This window comes from Ornithorhynchus anatinus, chromosome X1, assembly GCF_004115215.2.
Source record: "Ornithorhynchus anatinus isolate Pmale09 chromosome X1, mOrnAna1.pri.v4, whole genome shotgun sequence".
NCBI lineage: Eukaryota > Metazoa > Chordata > Mammalia > Monotremata > Ornithorhynchidae > Ornithorhynchus > Ornithorhynchus anatinus.
This window is the reverse complement of record NC_041749.1, coordinates 120,500,269-120,518,841: the sequence shown is the minus strand read 5'-3', so window position 1 is coordinate 120,518,841 and position 18,573 is coordinate 120,500,269. Positions and strand designations below refer to the sequence as shown.

Genomic DNA, 18,573 nt, shown 5'->3' with positions numbered 1-18,573 from the left:
TGATTGATTCATGCAATAGAAATAAAATAACTGAAAGCCTCTGTCCCCAAGGAGATTACCATTTTGAACCATATAGATGAGGAAATTTGAAGCAAAATTCAATGCTTTCTCCTCTAGGACGACTTCCCTAATTGAATTCCTCCTGCCGGGTCAAGACATTCCAACAGATTTCATCAGCACTTACGTAGAATTAAGTACAATTAAGCAGCATGGCCTAGTGGAAAGAGCACGGGCCTGGGAGTTTGAAGGATGTGGGTTCAAATTATAACCCCAGTACTCGTATGCTGTGTGACCTTGGGCAAGTCATTTACCTTCTTAGTGCCTCAGTAAATTCATCTGTAAAATGGGGATTAAGACTTGCGAGCCCTCTGTGGGACATGGACTGCATCTAAATCAATTATCTCATATCTATCCCGGTGCTTAGAACAGTGCCTGACACGTAGTAAGTGCTTAGCAGAATCCATAGTTATTATTATGATTATTATCATTATATCATTATTATTAATATCATCATTTATTTATATAGCAAACTATGTACTTTATTCATTCAGTTATTCAACTCTCCATACTCTGGCTATTGCAAGCTATATCTCCATATGTTTCCACTGGATTTTAAGTTTCCTGAGGGTAGGGATTGTATTGTATTGTAGTTTCCCAAGTGTTTAGTATTCATTCATTCATTCATTCAATAGTATTTATTGAGCGCTTACTATGTGCAGAGCACTGTACTAAGCACTTGGAATGTACAAGTCGGCAACAGATACAGTCCCTGCCCTTTGACGGGCTTACAGTCTAATCGGGGGAGATAGGCAGACAAGAACAATAGCAATAAATAGAGTCAAGGGGAAGAAGAACATCTCATAAAAACACTGGCAACTAAATAGAATCAGGGTGATGTACATCTCATTAAACAAAATAAACAAAATAAATAGGATGGAAAAGATATATACAGTCGAGCGGATGAGTACAGTGCTGAGGGGGTGGGATGGGAGAGGGGGAGGAGGAGAGGGAAGGGGGAGAAGAGGGTTTACCTGTGGAGAGGTGAAGGGTGGGGGCGGTAGAGGGAGCAGAGGGAAAAAAGTGGGGAGCTCAGTCTGGGAAAGTTATCTTGGAGGAGGTGAGCTTTAATTAGGGATTTGAAGAGGGGAAGAGAGTTTGTCGGAGGTGAGGAGGGAGGGCATTCCAGGACCGCGGGAGGACGTGGCCCAGGGGTCGATGGTGGGATCGGGTCGACGGTGGGATAGACGAGGCGGAGGGACGGTGAGGAGGTGGGCGGCAGAGGAGTGGAGCATGCGGGGTGGGCAGTAGAAGGAGAGAAGGGAGGAGAGGTAGGAAGGGGCAAGGTGATAGAGAGCCTTGAAGTACAGTGCTCTGCACATGGTAGGTGCTTAATAATGACAAGAGTAATAATGATAATGGTATTTGTTAAGCCCTTCAGAAGACTGTAAGCTCCTTGAGGGCAGAGTTCATGGTCTTTACCTCTATTATATTCTCTCAAGTTCTTAATGCAATTCTCTGCACACGATAGGAACTCAATCAATACTACTGTTGATGATGGTGATGATGAAGGAGATAAAGTTGATGTTTCAAGGAAAGACAAGGTCAAGAAAGAGACAGATATCAATATATTCTAGGAGTTACTGCCATGGAGATGAACAATTAAGTTTAGACTGCTATACTCCAGTTGGTGCTCTGAATTGATTCCATGAAAATAGTGTTAAGCAAAAGGGCCCTAAAACAAGTTGAGAACAGATTGTCCCATAGTAAGTACTATCAGATGCATTCATGTGTTCCCATGATTAAAAAGGCGATCCCCCCAAAAGGTTTTAAAATAGTGGTAAAATCACAAGAAATTAGTGAAATAGCAAGGTGAATGAAAGATTTTGAATTTGATTTTTGGGGGTTCATGTGTAAATACAGTACTTAATTTTCAGTTATCTTTCACATTATTTTCCATGAAAAGCACTTTGTGTTAACAGACTAGAGACTGATCAATCAATCAATGGCATTTATTGTACATCTACTCTGGGAGAATACACTAGACTTAGAAGGCACACTCTCTTCCCTTTAGTGGGGAAGAGAGTGTCACAAAGTGATTAGTGGGGGAGAGAAGAAAGGAAAGGAAAAATGGCTATTTAGATGTGCAAGTGCTTAAATAGTATGGTATATAAGTCAAGATGTACAAAAGTCCTACAATTGGAGAAGACTGCCTAATTGATTAGCTAGTGTAGAAAATCTGAAGTTGCATTTGGGGGAGTATGAGCTGGAGAAATTAGAAATCAATCCTGGAAGTAATGTAATTTCAGAAGAGCTTTAAGGTTGGGGAGAGCTACGGTCTGTCAGATATGGGAGGGGGGGGAGAGTTCCAGGTAAGAGAAAGGGCACAAACAAGGGGGTTGATGGGGCAGAATTGAGAATGCGATATGACAATAATAATTGTAGTATCTGTTAACTATGTACTGAACACTGTACATACCACTGGGCAGATACAATGTAATCATGTCATACACAGTCCTTAACCCACAAAAGGCTCATGGTCTAAGTAGGAGGGAAAGTAACTTAGCTTGAGAGGAACAAAAGTGTGAGTCGGGTGTAGAGGATGAAGAGAATAGATAGTTAAGAGGGGAGAGTCTCAAAGCTGATGGACAAGGGTTTCTGCATTTGTTCCCACACCAGAGGAAAGAGAGAAGTCATACAGTGCTGAACATCGCATGAGCATTCTGTAAAATGAGACGATGGAAATGTCCCAAATATGCAGCATGGCCTAGGGGAAAGAGCGTGGGCCTGGAAGTCAGAGCACCTGGGTTTTAATGCCCCCTCTCCCATTAGTCTTCTGTGTGACCATGGGCAAGTCATTTCACTTCTCTGTCCTTTAATACCCTCATCTGCAAAATGTGGATCTGTTCCTCCACCTACTTTAGACTGTGAGTCCCATGTGGGACCTGATTCTCTTGGATCTACCCCACTGTCGTGCTTGGCACAGAGAAAGCACTTAACTAATACCACAGTTATTATGATTATTAATATTATTTTTATCATTCTTATTGTAATTAGTATTATGATTGCTCAGGGAACCAGGCTTAAGGTAATTTTATCTGAACAACAGTACTTTATTTGCATACTCCTCAGTGTAAGAACATCATTAATCCAATTATCAGGAACAAAGACAACATTAAAATTGGCCTGGGTTCATTTCAACCCAAGAAGTTTTCAGAAGTCAAATTTGTGGTTGGAGAGTAATGAAACTTGAGTAGTTTAGAAACCCCAGTATTATCTAATCTTACCACCCTTCATTCCTCCCAATTTGGCTGGCACTAGCCATTAATCCCATTTTCAATGTTGAGCGTAATATATGGGCAGTCAGGAGAGCTAATAGAACAAAATGGTTTGGGTTCTTCTAAAGATAAACAAAGAAATAAATCCTAGTTGTTTACAGCATTTTTCTCATGTATAATGGTCTTTATCAATAACACAAAGTCTGCCTCATCAAAGAAAAAATTCGCAAGAAGGTCTTCATCAAGCTAATCCCCAACAGTGTTCTTTTAAATAAGGATAAATTTTTGTTTTCTGTGGGTGAACACGGGCTATTTTTCTTAATCTGATGGCCTGATTCTATATATGCCTTTCCTAAAGTGCTTCAATTAAGAAGGGAATAAAGATGTACAAGCTTTTTTTTTTTTCAGAGGAAAAAATTGAGAGCACTCTGCCACTCAGGCACAATAAAATATGTGTTTGTGTGTTTTTCTTCTCTTAGGAAATCACAGTCAAATATCGCGTGTACCTGTGGCAATCAAAGTGCTGGATGTCAACGATAATGCCCCTGAATTTGCATCAGAATATGAAGCATTTTTATGTGAGAATGGAAAACCTGGCCAGGTAAATTTCTCTCTACATTTTTAAATGGCCTCGTGATGTGTGTGATGCTGAACTGCATATTACCCTAGGTTCTGAGGATTTGTTCATTTCAAAGCTATATTCAGTGCATGTATACCATGAGAAGCAAAATTTCCCTCCTACCCAAACATTGAACGCTGGCAGACTTTAGAGCTGTTGCTGCTAATCTTTGTGGAATTCGTTGCCACAAACATCTTTTAAAATAGAGGTCTTTCTCACAGACCCTCGACGCTGACATCCACACAAAGGAAAAGCAATTTAGCAGAGAGTCTGTTGGGTTTGAAGAGATGTAATTTAGGCATGACAAGGTTTGGTACTTAGAAGATTGGGTCGTGAAGAGGGTTGACTCAACAGTGAGGATCTATCAGAGGAGTAGACCAGGTGAGGCCCAAACCTGTGGTTGAGTTGCCACGGGTAGAACCAAGAAATTAGCCTAAAAAGGGCACTCCGCCCCACCCCCTGTCATCCTATAGTCACCCCTTCTCCACATCCCTTCTCTCTTCCCAGAATTGCTGTGGAGATGGAGGGATGAGATGGGGAGGCCTCTGGGCCCCACATCCTCCCCCTACAAAGCCTTGTTACCCTCCATGGTTACTGTGGGACTCTTCGGAGGTTTCCCTTCTAGAAGTTGTGGTGGCCCAAAGATGAGACGCAGGGTTGAGTCAAATGCTACAGGTTAAGGCTGCTACTAGCTCCGAGTCCTTCTAGGTTACCTCCCTGAATCCAGGGAGGGTGTGTGATGGAAACTGTCCAGTGTGCTACATCAGTCCGGGCCTACAACTTACTCTTCCTGAGGCAGAACTTGTAAGGTGGGAGGGGCCCCAAATATGTCTATTTGACCATGCCCAAACTCCAGCCATTTCTGTAGAAACAGACTATCTCCCCAAACTTCTTTTTTTTAAATAATATTTGTTAAGCACTTCTGTGTGTCAAGCACTGTTCTAAACACTGGGGTTAACACAGGTTTATCAGGTTAGACACAGTCTAAATTGAAGGGAGGAGGATTTAATCTCCATTTCACAGGAGAGGTGGCTGAAACACAGAGAAGTGAAATGACCTGCCCAAGGTCACACAGCAGGCAATTAGCAGAGCTGGGATTAGAACCCAGGTCCTCTGACTCCCAGGCCATGCTCTTTCCATCAGGCCACACTGTTACTTGCTTTGCATATAACCACATCCTCAGGCTAGAATCTGGGGTGTTGGGACACGGACCTACCTTGCATTCCTTTCCCCTTCTTATCAACAACTCTCTACATATCCACTTTCCTTCTTCCTCCTCTCTGTAATTTATTTCAGAGCCTGTCAATCCCACTAGATTGTAAACTCCTTGAGAGCAGAAATCAGGTCTACTAACTCGATTTGCTGGTATCCACCCCAGCGCTTAGTACAGTGCCTGGCACATAGTAAATGCTTAGCAAATACCATTATTATTATTATTATTATTATTATTATTGTACTCTCCCAAGCACTCGATACAATGCTCTGCACACAGTATAAATGCTGTTGATTGATTAACTGTAGAGAAAAGGGAGGAAAGCATGCTTAACAGTCCCTTAGGATTCTGGGATGTCCATACTATGAGTCCCAGAATGCTCAGATACCTAAACTGAACACATTCTGAGGATGCTCCAGCCCAGTCATGGAAATCTGGACATTTACAGAGAGCAGGAGCAGCTGGGGGTTGCAGCAAGGAAAAATGACCAGTTAAACCATAACATTTCCATTTCTGAGACATTTGTCCCAGGTCAGGCTATGCAGATCCAGACTGGTCTCTCCTGAACTGGGCTACATGGTCAGCCTACACATTCTGAAAGAGAGATAGCGAAAACAGAGTGAGGCAGTTATAGGAAGAGATGTGGGAAGTGAGGAAGTAAATCTCCAAAGGTTGAGATAAATTTGGATAAACAGAAAATGAAAGCAGTTCCAGGGCTGAGCAGACAACTCTAAAGACGCTACCTCTAAACAACTGTGTGTGCATCAAACTGATGATAAAATGCAACTACCAACAGTATATGTGGTAATGCTATTTAGTAGAAAATAGACGAACGTGAAGTAATAGAAACACAAATGTAACATAGTTTTCACCAAGCTTCTGAAGGACGATGCTTCAGAAATGCACCATTTTTCAGCTTCCTAATTTATTTCTGGATGGTGACATTTTAATTTAAATAAACAGCAGCTGACAGTATGACACTAGAGTTGTTAATCCAACTATTCTTATGTCTCACGTGGGTGTTAGAAATTAAAGTCACTATTTGTGAAAGGATCTTACCTGATAGAAAAGTCAGGCACTCGCTCAGAAAGTGGTGTTGCACATCGTGTCATAATTTAATTATTGCAAAGGATCAACAATTTGACCTCCCTGAAACACTGTGTGTGTGTGTGTGTGTGTGTGTGTGTGTGTGTGTGTTACCTCTGCTCTCACATTTGAGTTAATTACAATTTTATAGGAATTTTGTTTCAGTTCTCCTAAGTTCAGGGCTGAAACCTTCAAGTTTGATTCATTTTGGAGATGGTGGGTGGTGGGGAGGGAACTAGGACTGACCTGGTGGAACTTCCCTGTCTATAACTGCCAGGATAGCTCAGGACACCTGCCAGATACTTGCCAAGTAGGTTTTTGAAGTCAAGGGCCTTGAGATCTATAAAGAACCGACTCTGATGGAACATGTTCAAATGGTTGAAATCAAATGAATGTTTTCTTCCACAGAGAAAGTGAAGGGCTTTAGAGAGGCAAAGATAGAGCTTGGTATCAAAGCTGATTGGTCTAGAAGGTATCAATGATAGGCAACGCCTAACCCCCAAAGAGAAATTATGGTAAAATGAAAATATCGAAGGGCTGTTTTACTCACTTCTCAGCCCATCTGGGTTTCTGATGTGGATGAGTGGAGTCTCCGGTTAGAAACAGTGGTTGGGTCTCGGTCCTGGGACCAGAAACCTGTGCAGAGGAATTTATTATGGTACCAGTGGCTTTATCTCTCATCCCTGTCTGTCATGTTAGCGCAAGGAGCGAGTAGGTGGGTGGCACACGGGTTGTCTATGATAGCCAGCTACAGGCAGAACCAGAATTAGAATTCAGGCCTCCTGATTCCCAGAGCAGGGCTCTATCCATTGGATCTATAGCAGGGCTAGTTTCTCATGTATAATACGGACCCACATAGACTGATAAACCACACTGTGGCTAAAATATCTGACCAAACACTGAGTTCCCTGTCAGCTGAGTTGGGATTTGATTCTCCTCTTTTTAGAGTAGAAACCTGCAAGTTTGATCCATTTTGGAGATGGTTAGCGGTATGGATGGAGGTGTATGATTTCATGCTCTTGACCCCACTCCATTCCAGTGATGGAAGGGCAGGTGACTGTAAAGCTGATTTTTGCTTGGAAGATAAGGGATATAAGGCTAAACTCAGAGGGGATGAACTTGCTAGGGAGATGGTACAGCAGGAGATCATTAGCTATAATCTAGAGCTAGCCAGTTAAAAAAAAAAAAAGCCCAGGTTGTATAAGCCATCTGGACAGAGTCTGTTGAAGTGGATTGAAAAAATAAAGATAAACCAAAGAAAACTAAGAGCAAAATGAAATACTAAATTGTGTACTGATTGATCATGTTTATTGAGCATTACTGTGTGCATAACACTGTACCAAGCACTTGGAATGGTAAACTATAACAGCTGGTAGTCATATTCCTCTGTCCAAAGAATCTCACAATCTAGAGCAGGAGACAGACATCAAAATAAATTATGGGTATGTACCCAAGTGCTGAGAGGCTGAGGGTGGGGTGAATAAAGGGTACAAATCTAAGTGCCAGGGTGATGTAAAAGGTAGATTGGAGTAAGGGCTTAATCGGGGAAGACCTCTTGGAGATGTGATTTTAACAAGGCTTTGAAGGAGGAGAGAGTGGTGGTCTTTCAGATATGAAGGGGGAAGGAGTTCCATGCCACAGGCAGGAGGTGGGCAAGAGGTTAGTGGAAAGATAGAGGAGATGGAAGTGTGAAGTTAGCATGCTGGGTCGTAGTAGCAAATCAGTGAGGTAAGGATAAGGGGCAAGGTGATTCGAAGCTGATGTAAGGAGTTTCTGTTTGATGAGGGGGTGGATGGGCAACCACGGAAGGTTCTTGAGGTGTCAGAAGAGGTTGACTGAAGGTTTTTTAGAAAAAATGATCCACGCAGCAGAGTCAAGTATGGACTGGAATGGGGAGAATCAGGAGGCAGGGAGGTCAATGAGGAGCCTGATGCAGTAGTCAAAGAGGGATAGCATGAGTGCTTGGATCACTGTCTATCAGTTTAAATAACAGTGAGAGAATTATTATGTGTAGACTTCAAATGAACTCCTGGAAAGGTGTTTCATATCCAATCATTGGAAGGTATAGAGGATTTTAATGGAGTGCACAAGGTCATTAAGCGCTTAGTCCAGTGACCTGCACACAGTAAGCACTCAATAAATACAATGGAATGAATGAATCCCAACCAGCCTCCTGTCTCTGGGCAGTCCTGCACTTTCACTTGCCCAAACTGCCTCTTCATTTCCATGATGTTTTACAGCCCTTGGACTTAGGTAGTTCTTTTTGCCAGCTCTTCTACACTTTTCCAGCTTCACCTACGTACTGTTCTAAGTACAGGGGAGAGAGAAGAAGAGCTGATGATCATATGTATTGATCAGAGAACCTGGATTCTAATCCCAGCTTTGCCACTTGCCTGCTGTGTGACCTTGGGCAAGTCACATAACTTCTCTGGGCCTCAGTTTCCTCATCCATAACATGGGGGTTCAATTCTCCCGCTGTTCCCTCTTATGTGAATTGTGACGGGGACTGTTTCTGGCCTGATTTTCTGCTGTCAAACCCAGAGCTTAGAACAGTGCTTAGTAAACAATTAATAAATACCACAATTCTTATTAATTATTATAAATCCTCAAAATTGACCAGAACATCCTATGAGTTTAGGGGATAGCATTTGACCTGCCTTATTCACGTTTTCTAGACCTGGGCCATCCTGGCCCCGTCATACCAATTCCAGCACCCCAGAGGCAGTTGTTCCCATGAGTGTTGGCTGAAGACTGTTTTACCCTTCGGGAGGGGAATGACATTGGATTTAAAGCATTCTGAGTTTGCCCCCAATCACTCTCCTGTAGCCATTCCTATTCCTTCCTACTCTCCTTTTCCAACCACAGTCAGATTGGAGGTGGGAGTGAGGTGTATCAGGAGGAAGTATGGCAGTCAGTAAAAGCCGGTGCTTAATGACAGATTGAATGTGCTCTCAGTTACTATTCCACCTCCCTGTATTTTCTAATGCCCCCACTTCACCCCATCCCCAGCTGAATCATTTATCCAGAACAGCAGAAATGATTCTATTAATCTATTTTGATGGTACTGATGCCTGACTACTTGTTTTGTTTTGCTGTCTGTCTCCCCCTTTTAGACTGTGAGCCTGTTGTTGGGCAGGGATTGTCTCTAACTGTTGCCCAAATTGTACATTCCAAGTGTTTAGTTCAGTGCCCTGCACACAGTAAGCGCTCAATAAATATGATTGAATGAATGAATGAGAGCAGGGCAGGTAAGTGGGGACTGGGGAAGAAGGAGGGCAACTTAGAATTCCAGGAAGACTATCTGGGTCCTGTGAATCACATAGCAGACAAGAGGTGGAGCCGGATTAGAACTCAGGTCCTCTGACTCCCAGGCCAGTGGTCTTTCCACTAGGCCACTGCTGCTTGATTGTAGAGTCAGTTTATATATTTTGACTCCCTACCCATTTGCAAATACTTTTTCATTCCCTCATTAGTGTGCAATCTCCTTGTGGGCAGGGAATGGGGTGCACATTTCTCTTCTAACTTCTCACACACTTAGTGAATTGTGCCCAGTAAGTGCTCAGTAAATACATTTACCACTACTAGAATACAATAATGACTACTACTGCTATTAGTGTTCAAAGGAAGCTTCATGGAGTTAGAGCTCTATATGATTATTGTGGATAGGGATAAGACCAAATGATGACCCTGCGGAAGAAGGTATGGATATTCTACACATTTAGGCTTGTTAGGGCCTTTGCTAGTACATATGGAACAATAAAATCAAATTAGGACATTTCATGACACTCCTGGAAATAATAAATATGGAAGATTTAATTTTAACTTCCCTGCCAGCAGGCATCTTTCAACTCCTATTTGCATACACAAAAGAGAAAAGAGATTGATTTAGAAACCGAAATGAAATTGATGGTCCCAAAAAAAGGTGTAAAATATTGTTTTCATTTCCCCTCTCGTAGAGTAAGGAGGTAGCAAATTAGCAGCCACTTGCCGACACCACATATAAAACAAATTTGGATCTTGTCATTAGCACACACTTTCAAATCCTTATTACTGCTTGCTATTTTCAGAGCCTTCTGACATCCTATGAGCAGCTTAAATAATATTTTTAAAGGCTCTTCAATTGCCAATTATAGTCTGTAATTCCAGGCAATAAGGAGGTCAGTAAGGGAAAATATTATCTATTATCTTCCGTTGGGCTGGAGTTTTCCAGTTTTAAGTCTGGGTCAGCAAAGGCAAGAACAGTCACAATTGCTGTATTCTAGCATATTTACATTTGCCATTGAACTGAAATCTTAGTTCAAATTGAGTTTGAATCACCATAAGGGAAAAGATTACATCTGAACCTTTTGCCAAACCTTGTTTGCAATCCCTAAATATATTCTCTGAACCATCTACTGGGGCTCACTTTTCCAAGGGGTCTGCTTGAAGATTTAATATAATTGAAAGTAGCAAGCACAGGAGCCAATGATGTTACAGAATGCATTAAAAACTGGTGATGAAGAACAGGGCCAGATACATTTCCTTTGCTTTTATTCTGAGCTCAGAACAAGGGAATATTAAATGCAAAGGGTGGGGGTGGGGGAGAAGAGAGAGAGATAGAGAGAGAGATCATCTGTAGGTATGTAGGTAATCTGAATGTAGGTAAGCACTGTGGCCAGTTTTGCCTTTTGATAACTAATTTCTTAAGGAAAATGAACTGTGATTTTGAGTCGGGGAAGTTTTTTTATATTTCTTCATTTAACTGAAGCACAATTTTGGCTTCTCCTCTTCTGAATTCCTCCCATTACAGAAGTCCTTCAGACTTTATCAAGGTTTCTAAACCTCCACTGCCACTCGCCTGCTGGGTGACCTTGGGCAAGTCATGTAACTTCTTTGTGCCTCAGTTTCCTTATCTGTAAAATAGAGATGCTACCTGTTCTCCCTCCCACACAGACCGTGATCCCCATGTGGGATAGGGACTGTGTCTGATCTGATTATCATGTGCATATCCCAGTACTTGGTACAGTGTCTGGCACATAGTAAGCGCTTAACAAGTACCACCATTATTATCATTATTGTGGGGGGTTGGGGGGAGGCTGTGGCTGGGGGTGCAGGAGTCAGGAGGACTGCTGCTTGGACTGGGTGGAGTTTCCTAGCATGCCTCCCCCCCCATCTCTTTCTTCCTGCTTTACCTTGAGGTTTGCTCTTCCAAAAGCTGAAGTGGATAAAGGGAGGTGGGTTGTGAAGGGGACAGAGAAAGATGGTGAGGAGCCCTGCCATTCACTACCAATTAGAGTCACACCCCATGGCACAGCAGGGCAGTCCCATGTGAATCACTTCTGCTCCCCCCCGCCCCTATTTTTGACTTTCCCTTTCACCTAATCCTCACATAATCTCTTAAACACCAAACTTATTTTCTCCCCTACTCACTATCTGCTTAATGACTTCCCTCAACCATGGAACCAACCAGATTCCTCCTGGAGGCACTGAGTTTAAGAACTTGGGGATAGAGATTGGCACTGGTAATTAGCAGCAATTTGTGTTCATCACTATTATACCCCAGCCCCTAATTGGGATTAGGGTGAAAGAGGATTTCAATGTAACAACCCCAGGCTCTCCTGGGGTGAACCTTAGGGCATTCCCTGCTATTTAAAAGGTATCATACACTTGAAGAGCCAGCCACACCAGCCCATCTTCACAGTGCCCCAATTGGCATCAATGTTACTAAGGTCAAAACACAGCATGATTTTGGGCATCAGAAAAGGCTCCCCCATCCTAAGGTTGAAAACCTGGTTATCCAGGAATCCAGCCTTTAGGTGGCCAATGGTGGAGACAAAATCCCGGAATTGATGGAGCAGTGTTACTGACCCAGGATGGTGTCATTCATTGTTCTTGGGTATCTCCAATAATGACATTGCTCGGATACTGTCCCGTCTTGTATCTGTGCTGGCGATTCTAGATACCCTATAGGGAGAGAGGCATTTGACCTCTCTCAAATGCAGGTATATTTCATTCAATCCCTCTAGCAATGGTATTTTGGGGGCGCTAACTCTGTGCAGAGCACTGTTCTAAACACTAGGGAGAGTATTGCTAGAGTTAGCAAACAAAAGCCCTGCCCTCAAGGAACTTACTCTCAGGAAACATTGACACAGTCAGCTGCTTAGGTGGTGTCTAGTTTATCCATGCACCTTCTCCTTAAGCATTTTAAGGACTTGAGTTACAATGAGGCTTTAGCAAAATTCATTTATTCAATCGCATCTGTTGAGCGTCTTCCAACAATGAATTCAGATGATCCACAATCCACCCAAAGCCCTGGGGTGAATACAGGATAATAAGGTCAGGCATAGTCAATCAGTCAGTCAGTATTTAATAATATTAATAATAATAATGTTGGTATTTGTTAAGCGCTTACTATGTGCAAAGCACTGTTCTTAGCGCTGGGGAGAGGGATACAAGGTGATCAGGTTGTCCCACGTGGGGCTCACAGTCTTAATCCCCATTTTACAGATGAGATAACTGAGGCACAGAGAAGTTAAGTAACTTGCCCAAAGTCACACAGCTGACAGATGGCAGATCCGGGATTAGAACCCATGACCCCTGACTCCTAAGCCCCTGCTCTTTCCACTGAGCCACGCTGCTTCTCTATTGATTCTTTATTGAGTGCTTACTGTGTACAGAGCACTGTACTATCACCTCCTCCAAGAGGCGTTCCCAGACTGAGCTCCTCTTCCCCCTCTACTCCCTCTGCCATCCCCCCTTTACCTCTCCGCAGCTAAAGCCTCATTTTCCCCTTTTCCCTCTGCTCCTCCACCTCTCCCTTCCCATCCCCACAGCACTGTACCCGTCCGCTCAACTGCATATATTTTTGTTACCCTATTTATTTTGTTAATGAATTGTACATCGCCTTGATTCTATTTAGTTGCCATCGGTTTTTATGAGATGTTCTTCCCCTTGACGCTGTTTAGTGCCATTGTTCTTGTCTGTCCGTCTCCCCCGATTAGACTGTAAGCCCGTCAAACGGCAGGGACTGTCTCTATCTGTTGCCGACTTGTTCATCCCAAGCGCTTAGTACAGTGCTCTGCACATAGTAAGCGCTCAATAAATACTATTGAATGAATGAATGAATACTAAGCACTTGGGAGCGTACAATATGACAATATATAATAATAATAGTAATGTTGGTATTTGTTAAGCGCTTACCATGTGCAGAGCACTGTTTTAAGCGCTGGGGTAGATACAGGGTGATCAGGTTGTCCCACGTGAGGCTCACAGTTAATGCCCATTTTACAGATGAGGTAACTGAGGCACAGAGAAGTTAAGTGACTTGCCCACAGTCACACAGCTGACAAGTGGCAGAGCCGGGATTCGAACCCATGACCTCTGACTCCCAAGTCTGGGCTCTTTCCACTGAGCCACGCTGCATCTGGAGAGAGTACAATATAACAATAAGACAATATAACAAAAGTCCCTTTCCCATAGGGGTTCCCAGTCTAAAATGGAGGGATACCAATTATCTAATCCCCATTTTATAAATGAGGAAACCGAGGCCCAGAGACATTAACTGTCCAACCTAATGTCACACAGCAGGCACATAAGTGGCAGAACCTGGCTCTTATAATGTATGCTCCCAAGAGCTTAGTACAGGGCTCTGCACACAGCAATCACTCAATCACATTGATTGATTGATTGACGCTATCTGCTGCTGTTCTTTATATATATGGTGGGCCATCCCCGCTGCCTCAAGCAGAAACTCCACTAGCTATCCATTATTTTTGCCCAATTCACCCTGTTCCTACACTTTATTTTTCCCTAGCCAACCTACTCACTGTGCTTCTTTCTCATCTTTCCCAACCCCAACCTCTTTCTCACACCCTTTCTCTTGCCTGGAACTCTCTCCTCTTTCATATCTATCAACCAATGGCATTTGTTGAGCGCATACTGAAGGCTGGACACTATATACAGTACTAGGAATAGTGTAGTGGAATTAAGACATGCATTCCCTGTCCTCATGGATGTTCTGATCTAATGGGTGAAACAGGGATAACTGGCTGAGCAGTGCTCTCCCCATTGTCAAAGTCCTTCTGAAATATCTCCTCCAGGAGGGCTTCCCTGATTGATTTCTAGTCTTCCTGTTTTCTTTCCCCCAACTTCTACATCAGCACTTCCATGCCACCTAAGCACTAATGTACTCACAGAGCCTGATTGATTTGATTGATAGCATATGTTGCCTCCTTCCCGCTTCGCTACTTTGAAGTGACCCTGTCCATCCAAAAGGCTTTCTTTGTAGCACCATTTCCTGTAATCCCCCCAAATTCATTTTTCCCTGGGTGCCCTTCAAACAAGTGCATTGTTTGAGTTTGTTGCATCACTAGCTTTATGAGGAGGGAATATATTTTATGGGTCAAGATGTGATTTGTTGTGGCATTTTTAATACTAAGTGCAAAATTGACTCCTTGTCAAAGCTTTTGAAATCCACTGAGCAAAAGCTAGTCTGAGAGACAAGAACCGCAAATGGAAATATATTTCCCTGGTCCCACCCTCATGTAACATTTCCCACAACCCCTATGGATATAAAAATGCTCATATGTTGGCCATGGACAGGCATACTCCACTTTGATATTCTACTCCTCGACTCATCTTATTCATCCAACCCACTCAATCAGTGTGTCGCCAAGTCCTATCAGTCCTACTTTCGCAGCATTTCTAGAATCCACCCCTTCCTCTCCACCCAAACTGCTACCAGGCTGATTTGAGCACTTATGACTTTCCCCCTTGACTACTGCATCAGCCTCCTCGTTGACCTTCCTGCCACCTCTCTCTTCCTATTCCAGTCTATACTTCACTCTGCTGCCCAGATCATCTTTTGAAAAAAAAGTTCAGTCCATGTTTCTCCACTCTTCAAGAACCTCCAGTGGTCACCTAGCCACCTCCGCATCAAATAGAAACTCCTTACCATTGGCGTTAAAGCGCTCAATCAGCTCTCCCCCTCCTATCTTTTCTCAGTGATTTATTCATTCATTCAATAGTATTTCACAGCCTGGCTCAGTGGAAAGAGCCTGGGCTTGGGAGTCAGAGGTTGTTGGTTCTAATCCCGGCTCTGCCACTTATCAGCTGTGTGACTTTGGGCAAGTCACTTAACTTCTCTGTGCCTCAGTTACCTCATCTGGAAAATGGGGATTGAGACTGTGAGCCCCATGTGGGACAACCTGATTACCTTGTATCTACCCAGCACTTAGAACAGTGCTCGGCACATAGCAAGCGCTTAACAAATACCAAATTATTATTATTGAGTGCTTACTATGTGCAGAACACTGTACTAAGCGCTTGGAATGTACAAATCGGCAACAGATAGAGACAGTCCCTGCCCATTGACGGGTTTACAGTCTAATCGGGGGAGACAGACAGACAAAAACAATAGCAATAAACAGAATCAAGGGGATATACATCTCATTAAAACAGTAGCAATAAATAGAATCAAGGTGATGTACATCTCATTAACAAAATAAATAGGGTAATAAAAAATATATACAAATGAGTGGACGAGCACAGTGCTGAGGGGAGGGGAAGGGAGAGGGGGAGGAGCAGAGGGAAAGGAGGGCTTAGCTGAGGGGAGGTGGGAGGGGTAGAGGGGCAAGCAGAGGGAGCAGAGGGAAAAGGGGAAGCTCAATCTGGGAAGGCCTCTTGGAGGAGGTGAGCTCTAAGTAGGGCTTTGAAGAGGGGAAGAGAGTTAGTTTGGCGGAGCTGAGGAGGGAGGGCATTCCAGGACAGCGGGAGGTCGTGGCCCAGGGGTCAACGGCGGGATAAGCGAGAACAGGGGACGGTGAAGAGGTGGGCGGCAGAGGAGTGGAGCGTGCGGGGTGGGGAGTAGAAAGAGAGAAGGTAGGAGAGGTAGGAGGGGGCAAGGTGATGGAGAGCCTTGAAGCCTAGAGTGAAAAGTTTTTGTTTCGTGCAGAGGTTGATAGGCAACCACTGGAGGTTTTTAAGAAGGGGAGTGACATGCCCAGAGCGTTTCTGCAGGAAGATGATCTGGGCAGCGCAATGAAGAATAGACTGGAGCGGGGAGAGACGGGGGAAGGGAGATCAGAGAGAAGGCTGACACAATAATCCAGCCAGGATATTATGAGAGCCTGTACCAGTAAGATAGCCGTTTGGGTGGAGAGGAAAGGGCGGATCTTGGCGATATTATAAAGGTGAGACCAGCAGGTCTTGGTGACGGATTGGATGTGTGGGGTGAATGAGAGAACTGAGTCAAAGATGACACCGAGGTTGCGGGCTTGAGAGACTGGAAGGATGGTCGTGCCATCCACAGTGATAGGGAAGTCAGGAGGAAGACAGGGCTTGGGAGGGAAGATAAGGAGCTCAGTTTTGGACATGTTGAGTTTTAGGTGGCGGGCAGACATCCGGGTAGAGACGTCCTGGAGGCAGGAGGAGATACGAGCCTGAGGGGAGGGGGAGAGGACAGGGGCAGAGATGTAGATTTGTGTGTCATCTGCATAGAGATGATAGTTGAAGCCGTGAGAGCGAATGAGTTCACCAAGGGAGTGAGTGTAGATGGAGAACAGAAGATGGCCAAGAACTGACCCTTGAGGAACCCCTACAGTTAGAGGATGGGAGGGGGAGGAGGAGCCTGTGAAGGAGACCAAGAATGAATGGCCAGAAAAATAAGAGGAGAACCAGGAGAGGACGGAGTCTGTGAAGCCAAGGTGAGATAAGGTGTGGAGGAGAAGGGGATGGTTAACAGTGTCAAAGGCAGCTGAGAGGTCAAGGAGGATTAGGATAGAGTAGGAGCCATTGGATTTGGCAAGAAGGAGGTCGTGGGTGACCTTTGAGAGAGCAGTCTCAGTAGAGTGGAGGGGACGGAAGCCAGATCGGAGGGGGTCCAGGAGAGAATGGGAGTTAAGGAATTCTAGGCAGCGAGTGTAGACGATTCGTTCTAGGAGCTTGGAAAGGAAGGGTAGTAGGGAGATAGGGCGATAACTGGAAGGGGAAGTGGGGTTGAGAGAGGGTTTTTTACTGCTTCTACCCAACCCACATGCCTTGCTCCTTTAATGCCATCCTACTCAATGCACCTCGACCTCATCTATCTTGCCGCCTACTGCTCGCTCATATCCTGCTTCTGGCCTGGAACACCCATCCTCTTCATATCTGACAGTTGTTCACTCTCCCCTCCTTCAAAGCCTTACTAACATCACATCTCCTCCAAGAGGCCTTCCTCAACTAAGCCTTCATTTCCAGAGCTCCCTATGCCCTATGTCACCTATGCCCCTGTACCTGTTCTCTTTAAGTACTTGATAGTCACCCCACCCTCAGCCTCCCGGCACTTATGTATTTAGTTGTAATTAGATTTCATATCTGTCTCCCCTTTGAAATGGTGAACTCCTTGTAGCCAAGTACTTAGCAAGCACTGTACTCTGCTCACAATAAGCACTCAGCAGCTTGATAGAAAAAATTGTGGATATGTTGGTTATTTGAAACCACCATTTTTCAAAAGAAGAAAAGGTCAGACTCTTCATTCTAAAGAGCATATCAAGGAGGAAGTTTTTAAGTGAAGAAAGTACCTCAAGAGTCTTGGCAAAAATAATTGAAAAGATGTTAGAAAAAACAGAAACGTACCCATTGTTCTGACACTATCTAAACCCCTAATTAAGTGCATTTATATCAAAAAGAAGAAACCTTCCAAAACAAAAACCTACCTTTGCCAGGAAACTTAGATTATGACTTTGTCTGTCAAACAGTTCTATTTGGTGATCTCTGGTGGATGAAAATGGTAACAAGGCTTTTTTACATTCCAGGTAATTCAAACCGTCAGTGCCATTGACAAAGATGATCCCAAAAATGGACATTTTTTCTTATACAGCCTCCTTCCTGAAATGGCCAACAACCCAAATTTCACCATAAAGAAGAATGAAGGTAAATATAAAAGCATTTTGAAACTGGATAGAATATAATTTCAATTCTGCTTTACTATGACACTGTTGGCTTTCTCTTTATTTCCCTTTTTTTTCTGATGGGCAATTCACATTAAAGATATCAGTGTAATTGTTGGCTAACTACATCATTTCTGCTATTTCCAGGATCAGAAGAAATAGATAAGTACAGTTTTTATTTTGCCTAAGAGAATAACACTCTGCTTATGGTGAGAAAGGAGTCGTTTAACCGTTATGAAAGCTTTAGCAATTTTGAGATACATGATAAGAGGAGGAACCCATGATTTACATCTTGTAATATTGTTTTAATTACATATTTACCAAATCATCAGGGGAAACATATTATAATGTGTTTGGATTGTGCATACAAATGTGAAATATTAGATTTAAGCCAGAAACCACTAGGGAAGCAGACAATTGAGCCACCTCTTTTTTTTTTTTTCTGAAGGGCACTTTGTATCGGTACAGATATTA

General features: G+C 43.5%; 1 protein-coding gene across 3 annotated transcripts in view; it reads left to right on the top strand.

Moving 5' to 3' along the window:
• CDH8 (cadherin 8) overlaps positions 1-18,573 on the top strand; it is a 368,100-nt gene that overhangs the window by 267,643 nt on the left and 81,884 nt on the right. For 2 of the 3 annotated variants that reach the window (XM_029052199.2, XM_029052200.1), the window contains exons 9-10: positions 3,755-3,876; positions 17,965-18,082. In XM_029052199.2, coding sequence (XP_028908032.1) covers positions 3,755-3,876; positions 17,965-18,082 — 240 coding nt within the window. Of the gene's footprint in view, positions 1-3,754; positions 3,877-17,964; positions 18,083-18,573 lie in introns of those variants that run through there. The other variant, XM_029052201.1, reaches the window with a different exon arrangement.